Source organism: Euleptes europaea, chromosome 1 (genome assembly GCF_029931775.1).
Source record: "Euleptes europaea isolate rEulEur1 chromosome 1, rEulEur1.hap1, whole genome shotgun sequence".
Lineage (NCBI taxonomy): Eukaryota > Metazoa > Chordata > Lepidosauria > Squamata > Sphaerodactylidae > Euleptes > Euleptes europaea.
In genome coordinates, this window is record NC_079312.1 from 54,592,319 (window position 1) to 54,613,078 (window position 20,760).

General features: G+C 43.8%; 1 protein-coding gene across 1 annotated transcript; it reads left to right on the forward strand.

Annotated features, from left to right (window-relative positions):
* Positions 1-746: 746 nt before the first annotated feature.
* Positions 747-20,171, forward strand: ZXDC (ZXD family zinc finger C). Its single transcript, XM_056855204.1, has 10 exons — positions 747-1,920; positions 6,183-6,335; positions 7,161-7,239; positions 7,624-7,754; positions 9,841-10,011; positions 11,516-12,201; positions 12,923-13,007; positions 17,194-17,345; positions 18,789-18,890; positions 20,019-20,171. Exons 1-10 carry the CDS (start codon positions 747-749, stop codon positions 20,103-20,105), a joined length of 2,820 nt encoding a protein of 939 aa, XP_056711182.1. The 3' UTR covers positions 20,106-20,171.
* The last annotated feature ends 589 nt before the right edge of the window (positions 20,172-20,760 follow it).

Genomic DNA, 20,760 nt, shown 5'->3' on the forward strand with positions numbered 1-20,760 from the left:
TAATCTGGTGAACTGGATTTGTTTCCCCACTCCTACACACGAAGCCAGCTGGGTGACCTTGGGCTGGTACACTCTCTCAGCCCCACCTACCTCACAGGGTGTCTGCTGTGGGGAGGGGAAGGTGATTGTAAGCTCTTCCTTAAGCGGTAGAGAAAGCATATAAAAGCCAACTCTTCTTCTTCTCCCCCTGCACCTTGGCTAGGAAAGGGTTAATAACAGCATATTATTTTCAGTGTTTTCATTTCTAAAATATTGTTCTCATGTGTTCTCCCAGTGTTTTTTTGCAGTAATATTATTTATTTAATGCCCGTTTCGGGCTGTTTGTTTCTGTTCCGGCTTTCCCACCAACTCGTTCTAAACAGCAGGGTCAATTTGTACTTCCCGCATTGCACATCCCTGTTTAAAACCTTTTCCTTCTCCGTAGCTACATGCATCTGTCGAAGGAGATTCTCGTCCGTGAGAGTTGATGCTCGACTTCAAACTTTTTGGCTGGTCTCGAAAGTGCCGCAGGACCCCCCGTTCCCTTGGCCCCCTTCCCGAGTCCTTCGGGATCTCCGCACCGCACGCTCCGCCCCCGCCCCGTTCTCCACGACCCGGCCTGGTTCGCAAAGCGTTCCAGCCTCCGGGTTTTCCACCGCGCCGCCGCAGCCCCGGCTCCGGCTCCCTCGCTCCGGGTTTCCCCTCTCGCCCCGCCGGCCCCGCCCCGCCCAGCTCCGGTTTCAGCCGCTGCTACAGGGACCCCCAAGATGGAAACGCAGGGGCTGCCAACCGCCGACGGGGAGGCCGCCCGGCCCGAGCCTGGCGCCCGGCAACATGGCGGCGGCGGCGGGGGGGCCGACGACGACCGGCCTCTCTCCTCGGCTCCTTCCCCCGCACGGCCGGCTCGCCGATCCCCTCAGCGGCGCGACTCGGCCGCGGCGTCGGGAGGAGGAGGCCCGGAGGTGACATTCCCGGTGCTGCTGCTGCTCGAGGGGGAGAAGCCGCCGGAGCCGCCGCCATTGCCCCCTCCTCCTCCTCCTCCTTTCCAACCGCCAAAAGGGCCCGCCGCCGCCGCCGCCTTCGCGCTCCAGCCGGGCGCTGGAGGCCCCGCGGCGCAGCAGGACAGCGACGCTCTGCTGCTGGTGCTCAACCTGGTGCGGGGCGGAGGCTGCGGGGGCCTCTCGGGCGGCGGCGGCGGAGGAGGAGGAGGTCCCCCTCAGGAGCCGCCGCTGCCTCCACCTCAGCCGGAGAAGGCGCCGGGCGGCGGCCGAGGAGGGCGCGAGGCGCCGTTTCCGGCTCTGCCTGAAGGCCCCGCCCGCCCGCAGAAGCCCCCGCCGGAGGACTCGTCCTTCTCGGGCACCCTCACCATCCACAACCAGAGCCTGGTGGTGCGCTTCGAGAACGGGCTCCTCAGCCTCGGGGCCCCGCCGCCGCCGCCGCCTCAGCCCCCCAGCGCCGCCGAGCCCGCCGCCTTGATGCCCCGCCCCGCCGCCGCGGCCTACTCCTGCCCCGAGCCCCGCTGCGCCCAGAGCTTCCCCCGCAAGCAGCTGCTGCGGCTGCACCGCCTGTCGGCCCACGACGGCGCCGACGCCGCGGCCCACCGTGGCGGCGGCGGCGAGGCGGACGCCTCCGCGGGCCGGCCGGCGCGGCCCTTCCGCTGCCCGGTGCCCGGCTGCGCCTGGGCCTTCGCCACGGCCTACAAGCTGCGGCGCCACCAGCACTCGCACGACAAGCTGCGGCCCTTCGCCTGCCCCGCCGACGGCTGCGCCAAGCGCTTCACCACCGTCTACAACCTGCGCGCCCACGGCCGGGCCCACGAGCAGGAGGCGGCGCTCAAGTGCGAGGCCTGCGGGCAGCGCTGCCCCAGCGCCGCCCGCCTCGCCGCCCACCGGCGCCGCAGCCACCTGGAGCCCCACCGGCCCTACCGCTGCGAGTACCCAGGTGAGGGGGCGGCGGAGGCCCGCGACGGCCCGCTCCAGCCGCAGAGGGGGCCTCTTGGGAGGAAGGCCGCCTTTTTTACTATTTCATTATTTTATTTATTTATTTATTATTGTTTTAAATAAAGGGATACAGGAAAAAAGAAAAAGGGGGGAAAGGGCATGGGGGAGGGGGGAAACAAGAATATTCACATTTCTGCGCCCAAGCCACCGTATCAGAATACATTTTTATCCAGCTATAGACTTTGATTAATAAACTCTAACCTTTGTCGATAACATATTCCATTTCTAAGATACTCATTTTATACAATATAGTGTAGAAGCGTTGAAAGCCATTACTTGATCGCTAGTTGCAAGCCCCGTGGCGCGGAGTGGTCAGCTGCAGTACTGCAGTCAAAAGCTCTGCTCACGACCTGAGTTCGATCCCGACGGAAATCGGTTTCAGGTAGCCGGCTCAAGGTTGACTCAGCCGTCCATCCTTCCGAGGTCGGTAAAACGAGGACCCAGCTTGGTGGAGGTAAAGGGAAGGCACTGGCAAACCACCCCGCAAACAAAGTCTGCCTTGGAAACGTCAGGATGTGACATCACCCCATGGGTCAGGAAGGACCCGGTGCTTGCACAGGGGACCTTTACCTTAGTTGCAAGATACGGTTATAGAGAAGTTTCTATCATAAGCGATTCAAATATCTTCTGTGTTAATTAAACTAAAACTACCAACTTCAGATATTAGACACTGAAGACCTTAGCAAGGCTTAGAAGTGGAGGTACAACAGGACCTTTCTGTATCCTGTCGTAGCTTCCTGCTGTGGAGTAGGAGTCATAAGACGAGCCATTAAAAAACAAATGCACATTCTAGCTCTTGTAGGTTTTAGAGTTGTATTACAGAAATGGAAACATCTCTCCAGGGGGTAGTTGTGTGTGCTTGTAACACAAAATAAATGGGGGCACCTGAAAGACGCATAAGATTATATGCCAGCAGAAGCTTTAGAAGTTATTGTATGAACATAACACACATTCTCTAAGATATCCAGTTTTTGCTTTGGCCGTGTCATGCCACAGCCACCTGCCTCATCATATTGACTGAATCGGCCACCATAACACCAGGCTCAGCTCTCACTGCTCTGGTGGGCTGGCCCTGGTGGGCTGCTGACCTGAAGGCTGCAGTGTTGATGAAAGCCACCCCCAGGTTTTGGGTCTCTTCTTCCCAGGGCTCTTTGGTCAGCTGTGAATTCCTTCTCCAGAAATGACCAGTGTGGACCTCATTTCTAAATGCAGAGGATCCCTACACTGTGACACCGCTCTGGGGCACACTGGGTGGGTGCCCTCACGTTTGTGTGCTTCTTTGGCAGCTGGTAGTGGGTCTTTGCCTTTGAGTGCTTCTTGACAGCTGGTAGTGAGTCTGGTATGTGCCCAGTGCTATATGCAAAGAGAAATTGCTCAAATTTGCCTAGAATTCTTATGCACAATGAGATTTATAAAACTATCAAAAATGCACAAGGTATGCAGCGAAGGTTTGGTATGACTTGGGAAAATCCCAAAGATTGAGTGCGTAGGAGGTATGGATTGTGGGAGCAGGGATCCTCCCCCTCCCCCAGCTAAGGGTGAGTGACTGGCCCAAGGTCATCTGGTGGGCTCCTTGGCTGATTGAAGGGTTCAAACCTTGGCCTCCTGGGTGCTTCGCTGACAGTTGTAATCCCATTGGTTCTTCATTGTGCAGCCATGGATGGCAGTGAGAGAGGATGGGAATTTCTCGGAAGTAGGCTAGTTACTGGGAGACCTGAGTTTGAACCCCTGCTTTTCCATGGAGGTTCAGTTGGTGACTTTGGCCAGTCACTCACCCTCAGTTTGGCCTACTATTCACAGGATTGTTATGAGTAGAGGAGACTGATGTATGCTGCTTTGGATCCCCTTAGGAGAGAAAGGCAGGGTAGAAATGATGTCAGTGGTCATTTATGCATGGTCGCTTTACCCTCCTTTATTCCGTTTCAGGCAGGATCATTTTTTTCTGTATGCACGTTACCTCATTCCTTGTTGGCTCAACCCTGTTTCAACAAAATGAACCTGGGTTTTCCCATTCCTCTCCTGGCCCGAATTAAACCATTCATCCTGGCTCATTCCGGAGTCAGAGAGCATGCATGCTCCGTTCTCGGGCTGAGCTTTGCCCCACCCTTTTCCAAACCCCTCTTCAAGGCAGCATGCAGATAGCCAAATGGGAAGCACAGAAGATTGGCTTCTCTCACAGCCAGTCACGGAGCAGTGTATAAAGAGGCAGGGATTCAAGTGCTTCCTGCTACCTCGGAGTTCTTTCTGAGCAAAAGAAAGGCTTTTTTAAAACGAGGCTTGGATTTCTCCCCCCCTTCTTTCAGATTGCTCCGTTTTTTGTCCTTAAAATGCTTTTTTATGTGGCAGTTGGGTTTGGGGGGGGGAGGAAATCTTCTCTCCCGAGGTAAGCCAATTACAGAGCAGCATTTAAAGGGGTGGGACTTGATTTGAACTAGGGAGACTGCTTTTCTGTATTCATGCCTCCATTAGCTCTCAGTTTCGTCCCTGATCATTCCAGCCAATGCATACAGTTTCCTCCAACCTGGGTTACTTTGATCCTGGCTGAAACGGGGAATAAAGAAGGTTAAAGCCACCATGCATAAATGACCAATAAGTTAAAAAATCAAAAGAACTGGGGGGAGGGACATCCTCAGCTAAGCTGATCCAGATACAATAGTGGGCGTGCCTGTCTGCTTCCTGCTTTTCGTCTGATGCCATCTTTGGTGACAGCTGGAAGCTTGGGGGTGGGGATAATTTGTGTATGGGTGTACACTAGGGTGGATTTGATTTAAATAATGATTTAAATCCCTAGTCAGTAAGACTTGATTTATATAATGGTTTTCTTCATAAAGACTCATTCATAATATTTACAACCAGATTAAGGTTTCATTTTTAAAATAATAACTTTTCAGGTCAGTTTTACAGTTATATCAAAAATTACTGATTTGGTTATACTGTTAGAAGTACATGGTGTACTGTTTCCAGTTTCAGTCAGTCCACCATGTCTTGCATTTCTTTGTTGCTTTGTTTGCATCCTTCCTTACCCATAGGTAGAGAAACTTCATTAAAATATTCCAAAACTGGGTCTCTTTTATGGCCTGCTGCCATTACATATTTTTTTTTCTCCAGGGACAGAATAATATGATAAACTTCAGGCTATACACACAAAGATCCCAAGACTTGTGGAGTGTTCTGATCAAAAGGTTTCCCTTTCATTTTTACTCTTTGCCCCATCTTCCTCACACTTAGGTCCTTGTGCAGATCTATTCTGCTCCAAACAATCTTCTATTCATTGAATTTCTTGAAACTTAGCACTTAAGAGGTAAGGGGGTTGATTCTGTATACATAGATTTGGAAAGGAAACATGGGATTAAGGTCTTTGTATGTTTATTTTATAACATTTTTGCTGTGAAAAAGAGGCATGTTATATCTGCAGACACAAATTCACAGTTTTGAGAACTGCAAAACCAAGTATCTGTGATAATATCTTTTAGATAGAAAAATTGCCCACAATAATCTTACAGAAACCTCTGGAAGAGCATGACATTGTGTATGAACATAAGAACATAAGGAAAGCCATACTGGATCAGACCAAGGCCCATCAAGTTCAGCAGCCTGTTCACCAAGTAGTCAACCAGGTGCCTATAGGAAGCCCACAAACAAGACAACTGCAGCAACATTATCCTGCCTGTGCTCCACAGCACCTAATATAATAGGCATGCTCCTCTAATACTGGAGAGAAGAGAATGAATTAATGGAATTCATTTACCAAAAACATTAAACATTGCTTGAAAATACAGTCTCATGCTACATAATTAAAAAACAGTCCTTATTTCCTGATGAATAACCTTTGGATTATAGTGTATCTTAAATAGAAAACTATTTAAGCTATCTTTAGATGGATTTTTCCTCAAAAAGCATTTTAACAAAAAATCCAATTTAAATTTTTAAAAATCCAATTTTTAATTTTTTAAAAAAATCATTGATTTTTATCCACTCTGATTGACATGTAATAGTGCAGAATGAATTGCTACGGCTGCTACTCGTTTAAAGCAGTATATAATGTAATAATGGGACCAAACTTTAGCCGGAATCAGTTTCCCTGAAGTCGAAATATGATTATCACCTGTAGCTTTTCTAGATTGTTGTAAAGTTGCATAACAAATTGTGTTGTTGCTTCTTCTGTTCCCTAAGATCCGATTTGCTTGTTCCTTCTTTCTCCAGGTTGTGACAGGACTTTCATAACAGTGAGTGCATTATTTTCCCATAATCGGGTCCACTTTAGAGAACAAGAACTGTTCTCCTGCTCCTTTCCAGGATGTAGCAAGCAGTATGACAAAGCCTGCCGACTGAAAATCCACATGAGAAGTCACACAGGTGTGAAGCTAGGTCATTGGTAACTGTTGGCAAGTAGTTGCTTTACAAAATATTTTTGTTGAACGGAGGGGTTCTCTGGTTATTAGACACTTTTTTTAAGGAAACACAAATCATGTCAGCTGAAATACTTGAACATAGAAATTGCAGTACTGAGGACTACTGAACAGAAAACGTTTCCTATTCAGTTTTCATTCCCCTGTTTTACGTCCAACTATTACCACATTGTCCTTGGTTTACCTTAGTTGTTCAGAACTTGAGTAGCATGTAATTTACAACTGAATAAATGGGCAAATCTTTCCTTAGAGATGAATGGTAGGTGATGAACTGGACCAAAGAGTTCTGTGTTCCATTTAACTGATCGTTGTAGCAGGCTTCCATGGATTTGTGAAACTTTCATTTGCAATTCACATGAGTAGTAGTCTTAAAACAGCCTTGCAATCTGTGACTTACCAGATCCAGATAGTTTTCAGTCCTGTCAGAGGTGAGCCAAGGAAGCTGTATGCAAAGCTGGCTCTTTCTAGTATTGACTCTAGAAAAGATGTCACTGGCAGGAGGGGCAATAGATAAACATCGTGTAGGATAGTTTACCAATGCATTTTTGTTGATTCCTGGTTATAGAGAGTCTCAGAGCAGTTTAATGTGTAAAGCAATACAACTAAACTATCAATAAATGCCATGAAACACAGTTATAATCTAAGTGAAACGTAAAGGCATCAGGGTTATAAACCCCTGGATTAATATTCTGTGAAATGGTTGAGAGCAAATTTGTTTCATTTTTCAGTTGAGAAGGCAATGGTAAGTTATGGTTGTTGTTTTTTCTTGTAGGTGAAAGGCCTTTCATTTGTGATTTTGAAGGCTGTGGCTGGTCTTTCACCAGCATGTCCAAGCTATTAAGACACAAAAGGTAAAGTTCTTGATTTAACTTCATTGATGTTTTGCACATGATGGTTATAATAGCATGCTCATTGTACATGGTTGTTCAGAGTTGAAAGAATAGGTTTTGCGATCTAAATTTTGACAGTGGGAGAGGAAAGGGTAGCAAGAAGAATGAGCAACTGCAGTAATGAGTAGATGGACTTTTTACCTGGGGATAGGGGTGCATCTTATCAATTAAAAAAGAAATTCAATACTTTTACATGCCGTCTAATGCCTTTAGTAAATATACATTATGGTAAATCAAATACAGATAGTTAATGTCAGTCAATCATTCCCATTAATAACCAGTGTTCTCTAGATTGTGCTGTTGGTACTTGATATTAATGTAAAATTTATTTAATTTTTGTTGTAGGAAACATGAAGATGACAGGCGATTTACATGTTCTGTAGAAGGCTGTGGAAAATCCTTCACAAGAGCAGAACACTTGAAAGGCCATAGTATAACTCATCTTGGCACAAAGCCATTTGAGTGTCCAGTAGAAGGTATTACCTGAACTTGGGATCTTATAGGATGTCTTCTTTTCCGTGGATTCCATGCATGCCTTGAGGACGAAGTAGATGTGATGGTGGCAGACCTGTGTGTCAGGATCAGGTTGCTGCTCAATCCATACAGAGCTTGTGAGGGGAAAGAGGGAGGTGTGAAGTGCAACAAGGATAGGAGGATGGAGTGAAATTCGTTTGATCTATAGTTGTTACCAGAAAAGTTTTTTTTTCCTAAAGCAGTTTTGACTGCAAAACAGCTCCCCTTCATAATGTGCTTAAAGTTGTCTACCCTCCTCCCCTTGTAAAAAATTAGTCCAGCCTGGTTTGGGTTATCCGCTATTGGGTCCAGTTTGGTCCTTAGTTGCATGCAGGTTTAGGGGGTTCCTAAAGCCATTATTGCTACTTGAATAGAACATTTGCAGTCAATAAAGGAAGCCACAGCCTTCAATTTGCAAGATCTGAGCAAGGCTGTCAAAGATAGGACATTTTGGAGGACATTGAATCATAGGGTCGCCATGAGTCGGAAGCAAGCGCACACACACAGTCCAGTCCTAAATTCCAATGGTTTTAGAAGAGTGTAACTCTATTTAGGATGCTGTTTTAGTCTGTCAGAAAGTTTCAAATTATGAATTACTGGCATTGGAATTTGAGATCTCTTCTGAAGTTGAGATAATCAGTCCAGATTTTGTTTGGGTTTTATGGGACCCTACCATCAAAATAATAGTTACTACTCTTCTTACATGCACCTACCCAGCACAGTCCCACCCCCTTGCTCTTCTGTATCGGCAAAGGGTCATTTGTGCATGTACGTATAATTCAGAGTTGCTGTTACCAAAGGCAGATTCAAACAAAACAAGCAGTAACCAGCAAAGACTAAATGGAAGAGCCAGCAATGTTCAGTGACCATTTTGGTCAAACACAGATGAAATCAGGAATGTCTTGACTTGGCCTTCAATGGAAGCAGAAAACACAAGACTGCAGAGTTTCAAATGTTGGGTACCATCAGTGGAAAAAAAACACTTTTTGATCTTTCCACTTGCAGCAACTGCAGGCAGTGATCATAGAATCATAGAGTTGGAAGGGACCATGGGGGATAGGATGCGGTATTTATTTAAGGACATGAGAGGTGAAAATGTAGGTAGTGGTGTGGCAAAACAGAGAAAATGTAAAATTCAGAGTTCCTGAAGCATTGTCCTGCTTGCCAACTCATGGGAAAGTTTTGCAGTACTAAGTTGAATGGTGGTTACTTGGCATGTTGGCCACCTTTGCTTCTTTCCATACAGTTCTTAGGTTTCAGTAATTTTGTATTGCACTGCAAATGTTTGTCCAGTAGAGATTGATACCCACCTTCAGCGTGTAATAAGTATGGAAGGTATTATCTGATGTGTGCCCAGTGTCATCTAAAGGTTGACATGATGGCAAGAGATTTGTGATGGATCTTGTGCAGTTTTTGATAGCCATGGAGAGAACTGGAGTGGTGCTGTGGCCTTGAGAAGATCTGACCCCTCTGCTGGAGGATCCGCGGTCCTTGTGCAGTCTTTGCACTGGGTCCCACCTAGTACAAATGATGAGATGCCCAGTGACCTTGGTAGATGAGAATTAAATTCTGTTCAAGTAGGGGAGTGGACAACCACATCCATGGACAACCACATTGTTCAGTTCTTTGGGTGTGCTAAAATTGGTGAATCAACAGTTTTCAGTTCCTTTGGGTTTTTTTTAATTAAGCAATGTTAATTATGTTCTATATTAAATTTTTACAAATAGTATGCTATTAAAATAATGTCCACATAAAGTTTTGGGGCAGGAAATTAATATTATATACTTCTATAATTAATTTTCTTCGTGTGAGTCAAAGTGAGCAGTGTTCAAATAAGATCATACTCTTTTGAGTAAATTGTATAAACTGGAGAAAGTTTTAGTTCTAAAATTTTCAGTTTTTCCCAAAAGCCCACATCATTGTTCATGGATCTGCAGTCATCCTGTCTCAGTTTAAGCGTAGTAGAATGTCATTTTTAATGGCTGAAAAGTGAATGTAATAGATAAAGGAAGAAAGCAGCAGCATCTAAATATACATATCCTATTTCAGGTTGTTGTGCAAAATTCTCCGCACGCAGTAGTCTTTACATTCACTCCAAAAAGCACCTTCAGGATGTGGAATCGTTGAAGACCCGCTGCCCTGTATCTAGCTGTAATAAATTGTTTACTTCGAAGCACAGTATGAAAACGCATATGGTCAAGCAACACAACTTCAGTGCAGGTATTGACTCTGGAGTATTTAAGTATATATACACAGTTCTTTAACTATATCTGGTGTCTGTTCAGTCAGTCACTGCAGAAATGTGCTAATATCTAAAGCCCAAAATTTTGAAAAATATTCTTTGTCTTACTTCTGACATAGAAATGTGATGTGCAGTCCTATGTGTTTTTAATTTGGAGATTGCATTGTGCTCACCGGTGAAGGGTGCATAGCATTGCAACTTCAAAAGTGCTTTAGAAGGCAAAAAAGTTATGTAGAAGTTGCGTGTCTCTTCTTTCTCCTAAAGCCTTGATGCATTTTTACTGTGAGTTTTGTATTCTTTAAGAGGAGATTCACTATTTATCTGCTTTGTCTAACTTATGGGACAAATTGACTATTAACTTGGGCATTTATAGGGATAATCTGAGTGTTCTTAGGCATCAGATTATTGTTGCTGGATGCTTTAAGGCTGATCCATGGGTGCTATACTGGCTTGGTAGCCACTGAAAATTGGTTTTGTATAGTAAAAGTTCCATGCAGCTACAGGAACATTTGAATTGGCTTTCTGTATCATCAAGTCAGATCTATTTATTTAAATGTTTATATCCCACCTTCCCTTGAGGTTCAGGGTGGCTTACAATGATAGTTTAAAACTTTCAGGTTAAAAACAAAAAATAAAATAGCAAACCTCAAATCTCTTTCCCCTTCCCCCCCCCTTAAAAGATGCCTGCCATTCAAACCTCTCTAAAACTCTGGCAACAGGCAGGTCTTACAGCACCTTTTGAAGATCTCCAAGGAGTGGGCCTTCTCTCCTCTTCAGGGAGCCCATTCCACAACGGAAAAGGCCTGTCCTCTGATCAATGCCAGATGGGACACCCTAAATGCTTTTGACAACCGCAGTTGGTGCACAGGGACATATGGAAGGAGGTGGTCCTTCAAATACTTGTGTCCCAGGTCATGAGGGGTCCTAACCAGCACCTTGAATTGGACTTGGCAACAGACTGGCAACCAATGTAATTGTTTCAAAATGGGCAACACATATTCCCAGTGCCTAGCCCCTGATAAGAGTCAGGCTGCCACATTCTGGATCAGTTGTAGTTTCAGGGCTCTCTTTAAGGGGAGCCCCTTGTGTGGTTGGTGTCCATTCCAGCCCTGGGGAGACATGACACCAGCTGGTGTATTTCCCACTCTGTCTGTCACATGCAGGAAGTTGAAACAAACCCAAAGCGTTTGATGTATGAAAATGGTTTTGGGCAGCACACTACTGGATTGCATTTGAGGTTGCCTTATATTTCTCGCCAGGGAAATGGCAGGAAATTAAAATTGCCTGAAACAGTAGCCAAATAAGATTCTGGGAGCTTTGAAAGTAGTACAAAGGAGGTGTTGACTGTACTGAGTGGGGCAGTTAGGTGAAAAAGTTTGGTGGTGGATCTTTAGTCAAACTGGGGGTGTAATTTATTGTTGGCATTTTGTCTTAAAGTCCTGTGGTGTTGGTATTTTAAAGTATTCCAAATATTTCTTTCAGATCTCTTAAATCAAATGGAAACTATCAGTTCCCTCACGCCTAGCAGTGAACTCACCAATTCAGGACAAAGTGACCTCAGCAATATAGATCTTGTGTCCCTCTTTTCCAGCGTATCTGGGAACAGTTCTGGAATTTCAACTGATATGGCTCTGATAAACTCAGGAATTCTCACTATAGATGTAGCTTCTGTGGGCTCCACCCTTGGGGGCAGTCTTTCCGTTGGTAGCAATTCTCTTGGTCAGACAGTTGACCCGCTGATTTTAGTAACTAGTGGTGACATTCCACACAGCCTGGACAGCTCTCTTCTCTTGGGAACCAATGCCACAGTTTTACAGCAAAGCACTTTAAATTTGGAGGATGTACAGACTGTAAATGCAGAGGCCTTAGGCTCGCTAGCGTCTCTGTCCGCAAAGAATTCCAGTCAAGAACTGCATGGTTTGACCTCCAGCAATAACCTTTCGGTAGACACAGCCACTTTAACTCCTTCCAGCAACTTTGGTGGAAACAACGCTCCTGAATTACTGGCTCCAATTAAAGCAGAACAGCCTTTGCTTCCTAGCCTGGATGTTGTGGGACAGCAAGAAGGCAGTAAAGTGGTGACTCAGTTTGTGTTCTCCAACCCTCCAGGAAGTTACAGTGCGCAGAAAGAAACTGATCTGAGCATGGTGACTGGCAGCTCTTTTCTGGTATGCAGTAACTCTCAGTAACTCTAGTTTTCATTAGTATCTTAGCTATGAGGATATTATGTTGCCGTGTATGAACAATCCTTTCTACCAAATCAAATGGGTTTATGGAATGTCTGCCATGAATGAAGTCGCCGTGTGTTTTGTACAATGTAAGTGGCATAAATTGTGGCTGCCTGTAAAAAGTACTGAATCCAGTTAAAACACTGTACAGCATACTTGAATGCGATAGTACAAATATTTTCCCAGCTGGGGTTTACTGCAAGTACATCTCTCCCTAACGTGTTGTAAGAGCGTGTAGCTATGAGGGCTCCAAGAGGAAAAGGATGCACTGCTTAATGTAACAAGGAAAATGCCCTGAAAAATGAACTCTTTATGCTGCACACAATTGTTTAATTGGGCTTGACATTGAAATTGAGCCCCTCTAAATTGAAGTAGGATTAAGTATTGGGAGCTGCATGAAACAATTGTGTGTAGGATTTGGAAAGAGAGGATTAAGTATTTAGCTTGCCTTGTATGTTCCCTGAACTGAAAGATGGCATATCAGTATTTTAAATACAGTATTGAGCTACATAGTTCGTGTGTGTTAATTTTAGAGTGCAGACTTGTGGGAAGCTGCCCAGTGCTGTCTGGAAAAGTGTATATGTTTTCTGAATAGGAACATAATGTTAAAACATAGTCTCCCTAGTTGTGGTGATATGCATAAACCTTCTTCTCTCATTAGGAGAGTGGTGGGTCTGCAAGAACTGATTATAGAGCCATTCAGCTTGCCAAGAAGAGAAAACAGAAAGGAAACGAGAGCGACATAGGTGAGTAAACGATTGCTGAAAACAGTTTCACCATGATATGAGACCGGATGTTTTGAAGATCAGAAAAAACTTTCACACATTCTAAGCATATGCAGTGAATGTGCGTGTATTCTTGGCAGCAAGGTCTCCTGCACATGTTCATTAGAATATGTAAATATCATAGCTTTAAGTTCTGACTCTGGTAATGAGCCCTACTTTTCAGGGTTCTCATTCATTGTATATGTGCGCTTTCTGATGAATGCTTGCAGGTTAGGATGGAGTGTGTCACTCCTCATACTTGTTCATGGTATGTGGTTAGAATGTGTGAAGAGTCAGACTCAAGAATGTCTCTTGTAGTAGAAAATATAGACTGGTGAAGAAACAATGCAGTAGATTGTCTCTTGGCTCATGGAACCTTTTCTCACTGCTTAGAAAAATAGTCCCTATAAATGCTCTTTGAATGAATGGAATTTAAAGGATCATGTTCAAGATAGCTTAGCAGAGGTTGCTTTTCTTATGTTTCTAAATTATATGCTTATGTAGGGAATGGTAATTATAATTTACCTCGCAACCTGATCCTAGCTGTGTTTCCGAAAAAAATTTCCTTTGATTACTATGTAACAATTTTATGTTTATGTACTCAGATGTGCAGTAGAGGAGGAAAGAGCACAATTGATTTGTGATTCTAACACCCCATTCAGCCAAACCTCTTTGGAGGCGCCGTGGCACCACCACAACCACGCTGTCCGTGGCTGCTGCAGCTCTCAGGAATGAGCTGTAAGTTTCCTTTCCTTCTGTTTTATCTTAAATGTATATTTCATGTGGATGTACACTAGTAGGAAAGTATACATGTTTTCTCCGCAGTGGGAGCTTAAGTAGCTTTCTACTGGATGTGTACGTACATGAAAAACTGATTGTAGATGAGACAGAAGAATGGGAAACACCCCAAGTGCTGGTGCCTGTTTTCTTCACTTAATGTGACGTTCAAATCCCTTAGTGTGATACAAAGTTAGGAATTTGCTTATTCCGGACGAGTTGATCTTATGTGTGTGCCCCTAAGAATAGGTGTGTGGTCAGTAGTAGGGGCAGTAGTTTGCTTATGCCCATGTACTAAGTGCCCTGACCTGGATAGCCCAGGCTAGCCTGATCTCATCAGATCTCAAAAGCTAAGCAGGGTTGACCCTGGCAAGTATTTGGATAGGAGACCTCCAAGGAATACCAGGGTTATGACGCAGAGGCAGGCAATGGTAAACCACCTCTGAACGTCTCTTGCCTTAAAAACCCCACCAGGGGTCACCATAAGTCAGATGTGACTTGACGGTAAAAAAAAAATGTACCAAGTTCATGGCCCATGAGAAATCTGAATCGGGTGATTTGGTTTGTAGTTCGATCTTAGGCTGCTATGCTGCAGTAGACTCTGAATTTCTGTGTCCTTTAATAAAATGCATCTTGAGTTAATTCTGTATTTGTTTTTGAAAATCTGAATTGACAGCTGTTTGCCAACATTTCATTATGCAGTGATATTTACTAAATAGGCTAAAGTGATATTTACTAACTTTGCTTGAAAGTACTGTCTGTGTCAAGTGATGACTGAAGAGTATATGTCCAGATTTACTGATGTTCTATAATCTTTTAGCCTAGATGCACACAATAGGGTTTTTCTTTTTTCTTTTCTTTTTTCTTTTAGATTTGGAATTGTTGAAAGAGGGATTGTTACCTATGATAAACAGGTTTTGCAGGGGTTTTTTCTAGTTTTTTTCTGGATAATGTTGACTTTATGGAGAAGGCTCTGTTTCTAAGTGTGGCTAATAAAACATTCCTTTCGATTACTACCGTGTTGATGGTTTCTGTTTTCAACTCTTAACTTTTTTATTTTCCTGACTGGCAAAAACTCAGATTAGGGTGCAGTGGCCTGCTTCTCCGTCCTTACCATTGGATATATTTGTAACCATTGTTTGAATAAAAGTAAGGCATTTATACTTCCATAAAATATAACAGTATTGTTTTATGTGCTAAGTTATACATAATGTACATACAGTGTTAAAACAGTGAAGTACAGCTAGATCTTAGAAGTATTACATTATATATATTTCATTTTTTTCCACTAAATTCACAGCATTACGGCTACCTCTATGAATCTGGGACTTGTATACTTTTAAATTTTAAAAAATATATGCGATAATAGTAACTTTGGAAAAATAATAATCCTCAAGTAACATTTCTTTATACCCAAAATATAACTACCAAAATTAAACAATATCCATTTATAGAATTAATACTATATATCACCTTCATACAAAACCTATATCCATTTCTAACCTTATCCATGCAAACCTGAGGGGGTGGGGGGCTGAAGCTCAATAGGAGCTGGCATGACCCCGCACCAGCGTCCGTGCCACTTTACCACTGTGCAAAGTGGCATGGATGCTGGTGCAGGGCCAAACACGCTGGCCCAGGGAGCCACAGAGCTACGCCAGCCACTGTTGCTGCCATGCCGGCAAAGAAATCCTGGAAGGGAAAGCCTGCACCAGTGTGTGTGTGTGTGTGGGGGGGCATTTCCAGGGGCAGAGCTGGCATTAGCTTCCAGACCCCTTTCTCCTCGGGAACTCCCCCTCACACTGCAGCGTTGCTACACCACCAAAATAGGTGGCATACCCTCACTAAACCCTATGGGGAAAATTTGGCTTTTTTAAAAGATTCCCCTTGCGACTTGGAAGCCTTTGTGGAGGCAGTGCCGCTCCTGGCTGCTGCCTAACTGCCTCCCCCTTCAGGAATGGGCTGTATGAGTACATTACCACTATTTACGCCGAATGATTACTTCATACACTGTTGAGAATCACAAGCTTGGTCAGCTCAGTACTGTATGATCAGAGACCATCTTTGAACAACAACAAAAATAACTGCTCTTATGTTTTCTTCCCTTAAGTGCTTACATACTGCAATTTTCTCCATCACCATAGTTAACGAACATTTCCTCAGCCAAATTTTGACAGATAGTATTTTGTTTCCAATGACCTGCAGTCAGTATCCTTGCAGACCCCACCAAGTTCCTTATGTTGTGACCATACTTCTTGTCTAACAAGTGCTCTGCTTGGACAAAAAAGATTAACCATGCCAACCATTCTACTCTATGGGCTCTGATTTCACTTAATACTTTAAATATTATCTCCCAGAATTGTTTTATAACTGGGCAAGTCTACTATATATGGTAGAACAAACCCTTCTCTTGAAGGCATCACCAGCATTGGTCAGAGATGTAATCAAACATTTTTCCTAATATAACAGATGTATAATCCACCTAACATTAGTTTCAGGCCATTTTCCCTTACATTACGGTCAGCCGAAGTGGCTAAGATAGCTTTATACATTTCCCCCATTTGTCTTTAGTGATTTCTTGTATTAAATCACATTGCCATCTCTGCCTGTAAGTTGGCTCCTTATAATCTAATTCTAGAAGGACCTCATAGAGTTTTGCTAATAGACCTTTGGAAAATTCAGAGGACATCATTAACTTCTCAGAAACATTCAGTGGCTGGAAAATGTCTACTCTTTGAGCTAAATTTCAAATAAAGCTTTGAATCTGCTGGTGCTGGAATTAGAGGATTATTGTCCATCTTTTCCCTCATCTGATTCCATGACCAAACTCCCTTCTGTTTGTTATGAGTAAGAGCTTATAGGGGTGAGGAGTCCACTAGGAGTAACAGTCTCAATTTATTCCATGCAACCAGAGAACATACAAGGCTTTACTTAACATTTTGTATGTTATCCTTAGTCTTCCCTCAGATCCATATATTTAGTGTTATGTTTAAGTCCAAATGTTCCAAATAACAGACCCTCTCATATTGAGGACTTCCGATACCACAGTGCCACAAATCTTGTAGCGTGGTAGTAGTTTTCAGTTGATGGAGCTGCTAGGCCACATCTCTTTTTAGGGGCTTGCATTCTGCCTATCTGAGCCTTTTTGTACCTCCAAGTGTATTGATCCATTATCTTCTGGGTTTTGTCTAGAAACTCTTTTGGGATCAATATAGTAATAGCAGTGAACAGAAATAGGAATCGTGACAAAATGTTTATCTTTACAACTGGACTGTTTTTGTAGGTAGAAACATTTGTTGTTCCCATTCAGAGGTGTTAGATATACAGCTACCCAACTACCACTTCCTTGGGCACTTGACTTTGTATTACACATATGTCACTTGTATTTCAGGATCCCCTACCTCTGGCATAAGAAAAGGCAAAGGAGATAAAATCGGTTCTAGCCATGGGACTCGGTTGTGTAACAGTGTTTTGCCAAATGGAGGCCTACCAGTAAGAGATCCATCAGCTGGCTCACAATATGGTCAGATTCAGCTACTTCAGGTGAGAATTCAGTACCTGACAGGAAAAATAACCTACTCATTTTTTAAAAAGAAAGACTATAAAGCTGCTTAAAGTTTTAAAAGGAATTTATGATTCTCAGTGTTTATCATGGTATGTAATTCAGTGCAGTCCATTTGAGAAGAACTTGGGAAACTATTCCAAAATAAACTGAAGCCTTCCAGTTCCCTTCTGTGTCCAGGTTTTTAAATCTCTGAACGCCTTTCATTTGTCTGTTTACTGAAAATAGGTTCTGCTGACATGAAACAGCGCTGTGTGTCTAGTCATCTGCAAACTTCATGCGGCAGGGCTTTTTTGATTCCTCCCTCCTGAATCTCCCAAAGTTTTGTTTTGGGAGGGGTAGGGGTATCAGCAGATCTTTCTCAGTGCGTGGAAATACCATTCCATTAGAGCAGTGGTTCCCAACCTTTTTTTGACCAGGGACCACTAGGACTTTTTTGTTCAGTGCAGGGACCCCAAGGTTCAAAATAAAAATTCTGAGAATTTGAAAATAAACTTTAATCATAACTGTTAGTTAAACATTAAACTTAGAATAATATTTGAATATATATTTTTATAATAGAGAACTTTTAATTGAAAATGTTAATTTATTATGGGTTTATAACTTTGTTTCACGTTCTCGCGGACCCCTGGGGGTCCATGGACCCCCAGTTGGGAACCAGTGCATTAGAGGATCTGCATGGTTGGATACATGCCAGCAGGAATAGGAGTAAGTGGTAAAGCAGCAAATGGAAAAGAGGCATGTAAGCAAACGTTTGTGATGTCAGAGTGGGAGAGTAAAGGAGAGGCAGCGTGGAGTAGAGTGTGACATGCCTTGGGAGAAGGGGATTCTCTTCTGAAATAAGTACAATGTCTGCATTATTGCATAGGGATTAAAACCATCACCAGTGAAGGAGCAACCTTGTGAGAACGCGACCTAGAAAAGGGCTTTATTAGGGAAAAAACAAATCACTTAATAGAATTACATTACACATAGTTGGTTTTTCTCTAAGAAGAGTGACAGTGGCTTTGTCTAGACTAGCATTTCAGTATGCTTTTTAAGTTTTTATTTAACACGTAGAAGGTAATGTCCATAGGTGAGTAAACCAGATGAAAACTATTACTACTTTCACCTGCCTATATGAATCCCAACTTCTGCAGTTAATTGGCAGCTTATTATGAATCATTAAGATAATGATTTTCAGTACATGACTGGGTGATATTATTTGTATGCCTTTCATAAGAGTTAGGGGGTGTCCCAGTTTCTGAATACAGACAAAATTTCTTCCCAGGTTCTTCTCAAATGGACTACACTGAATTACATACATACCATGCCTAACTAGTACCATCTCCAGACACTTCCCCTTCCTTCTACATTTTAAACTTCTGCAAGAGAGCAGGGTTAATTTATGGCTAGAAGCTTAACTTGATTTTTTTCTTCCTTAGGATGATTCCCCAGGAGAGGGAGATCTTCCCTTCCAGCTCAGCTCTCAGTCCTCCTCTTCGCATTCTCAGCTAACAGTGGACTTGCCTGTTCATATCCTTCAGGTATAGCACACTCCCATTGCATACCTGGACATCAAAGGAAATGTTGGTTGTTTGGCTTGGAAAAAGTAGGCAACTAATATTCTTTTGCAGTAAAGTGTCCCTATTTTTGTGCCCAGGGAGGGTGCTGGACTCTGAGCTGCCCTACTGGTGAGGCTGCCTCCAGCCCAGGCCAGCTGAGGCTTAACTCCAGGGCAGCCGTGACAAGATGTCTGCACCAGCAGATATGGAGGAGGCTGGGGTAGGACCAGGAAGAGTCACCCGGGCCCAGCAGCACCCCAGACACTGGGGATGGGTGGACCTGGGGGAAGCAGGGGCAGGCCCAAAGGGCCTATGGCATATCCTAGCCAACTCTAGGGCACAGTCAGTGGGAGGGGTGGCTGGAGGAGGGAGGGAGGCTGGCAGCCATGCAGTCGGAAAGGGGAAGGAGAGAGTAGTCACTGCTCCCCAGGAATAGGCCCAGGTGTGGTTGGGGAGGTGAGGACTGGAAGGTGGGGCTAGACAGCCTGTTTAAAATGGGCTCCTGTCAGAGGCAAAGGAGCAAGGAAGGCGACAGCTCTGGAAGAGCTGCTGTCCTGGGATAGAGACGGAACCAGGTGAAGTTACTCCCTTTTCCCATTCTGAAGCCTTGAGAGACCCACCAGTGGGACCCAGCAGGACAGCTGATAACTGGCTGACAGAGTTGGAAAGGGGAGAGCCTCACAGGTTTGGGTTTATGTTGGTGATAATTGTTTTTTTTTTTAGCAAATATGTGCCATTTTCTGCCTTTATAATTTTGGATTAGATTTTTTTGGGCAGTTAGAATTTCCACTAGGTGGCCATATTGAACACGTGAAGCTGCCTTATACTGAATCAGACCCTTGGTCCATCGAAGTCAATATTGTCTGCTCAGACCGGCAGCGGCTCTCCAGGGTCTCAGGCGGAGGTCTTTCACATCACCTACTTGCCTAGTCCCTTTAACTAGAGATGCTGGGGATTGAACCTGGAACCTTCTGCGTGCCAAGAAGATGCTCTACCACTGAGCCAAAGCCCCTCCCCTAGGTTCTTATCAGATAACTTGAATTTTCATGTATGAAGTGAAAGAGCTGCTTTAAAGATCTTGTGTGAGTTTTTTCCGTTTTCTTTGAACAGGAACCCCACAATTCCAATGAAGACGATGCTAGTTCGGATAATTCTCAGTTTACAGGAAGCACAATTAATTTACAAGACCTGGAATGATAGTCTCTGGAACAGAAACATCAAGCTGTTTAAAAAGTGCAGTGGTGTCTTGAGAACGGAAGAGAACATTCCTGCTTTTAAAAGAAAAAAATGAAAAATGGGAGTGTACCCTCATCAGTACTTCCTGATGGTTTTGCTTGATGGTTATAGTGCAATGAAAAAAAACTGTTCAGTAAATTTTATTTGATATTGCTCTTGGAAATCTTGGTACATTCTCTCTGGTGGTCAGAAAAAGGTGGCTAAATGTGTGTGAGTGAGACCTTATTTGAGTTATTCCATAGATGTTTTGAAATACATCTTTGGATTGAGGTGCACTAGAATGGATATCCTCAGAGATACTTTGACGGACACAACACTGAAATACTAATTAACTGTTACAGTTGACTGTTTTTCTTCTGTATCGATACAAGTAAGTGGTGATAGGTGTCCCAAACTGGATACAGAACTAAAATGGAGGAATAAGGGTGTAGACTGCTTACTTTCCACAAACTGCTTTTTGTTAACAGCATTGAAGAATACCATCGTTAAAGAGACTAATGCAGAGAAGAATAGGACAGCTCTCAGGAATAACACACATTGAAATAGAACTAAATAGTTCCTTGTTGCCTCCATCCCTGATAATCTGCATTATTCTTCTGCAGTTCTTGGATATGAT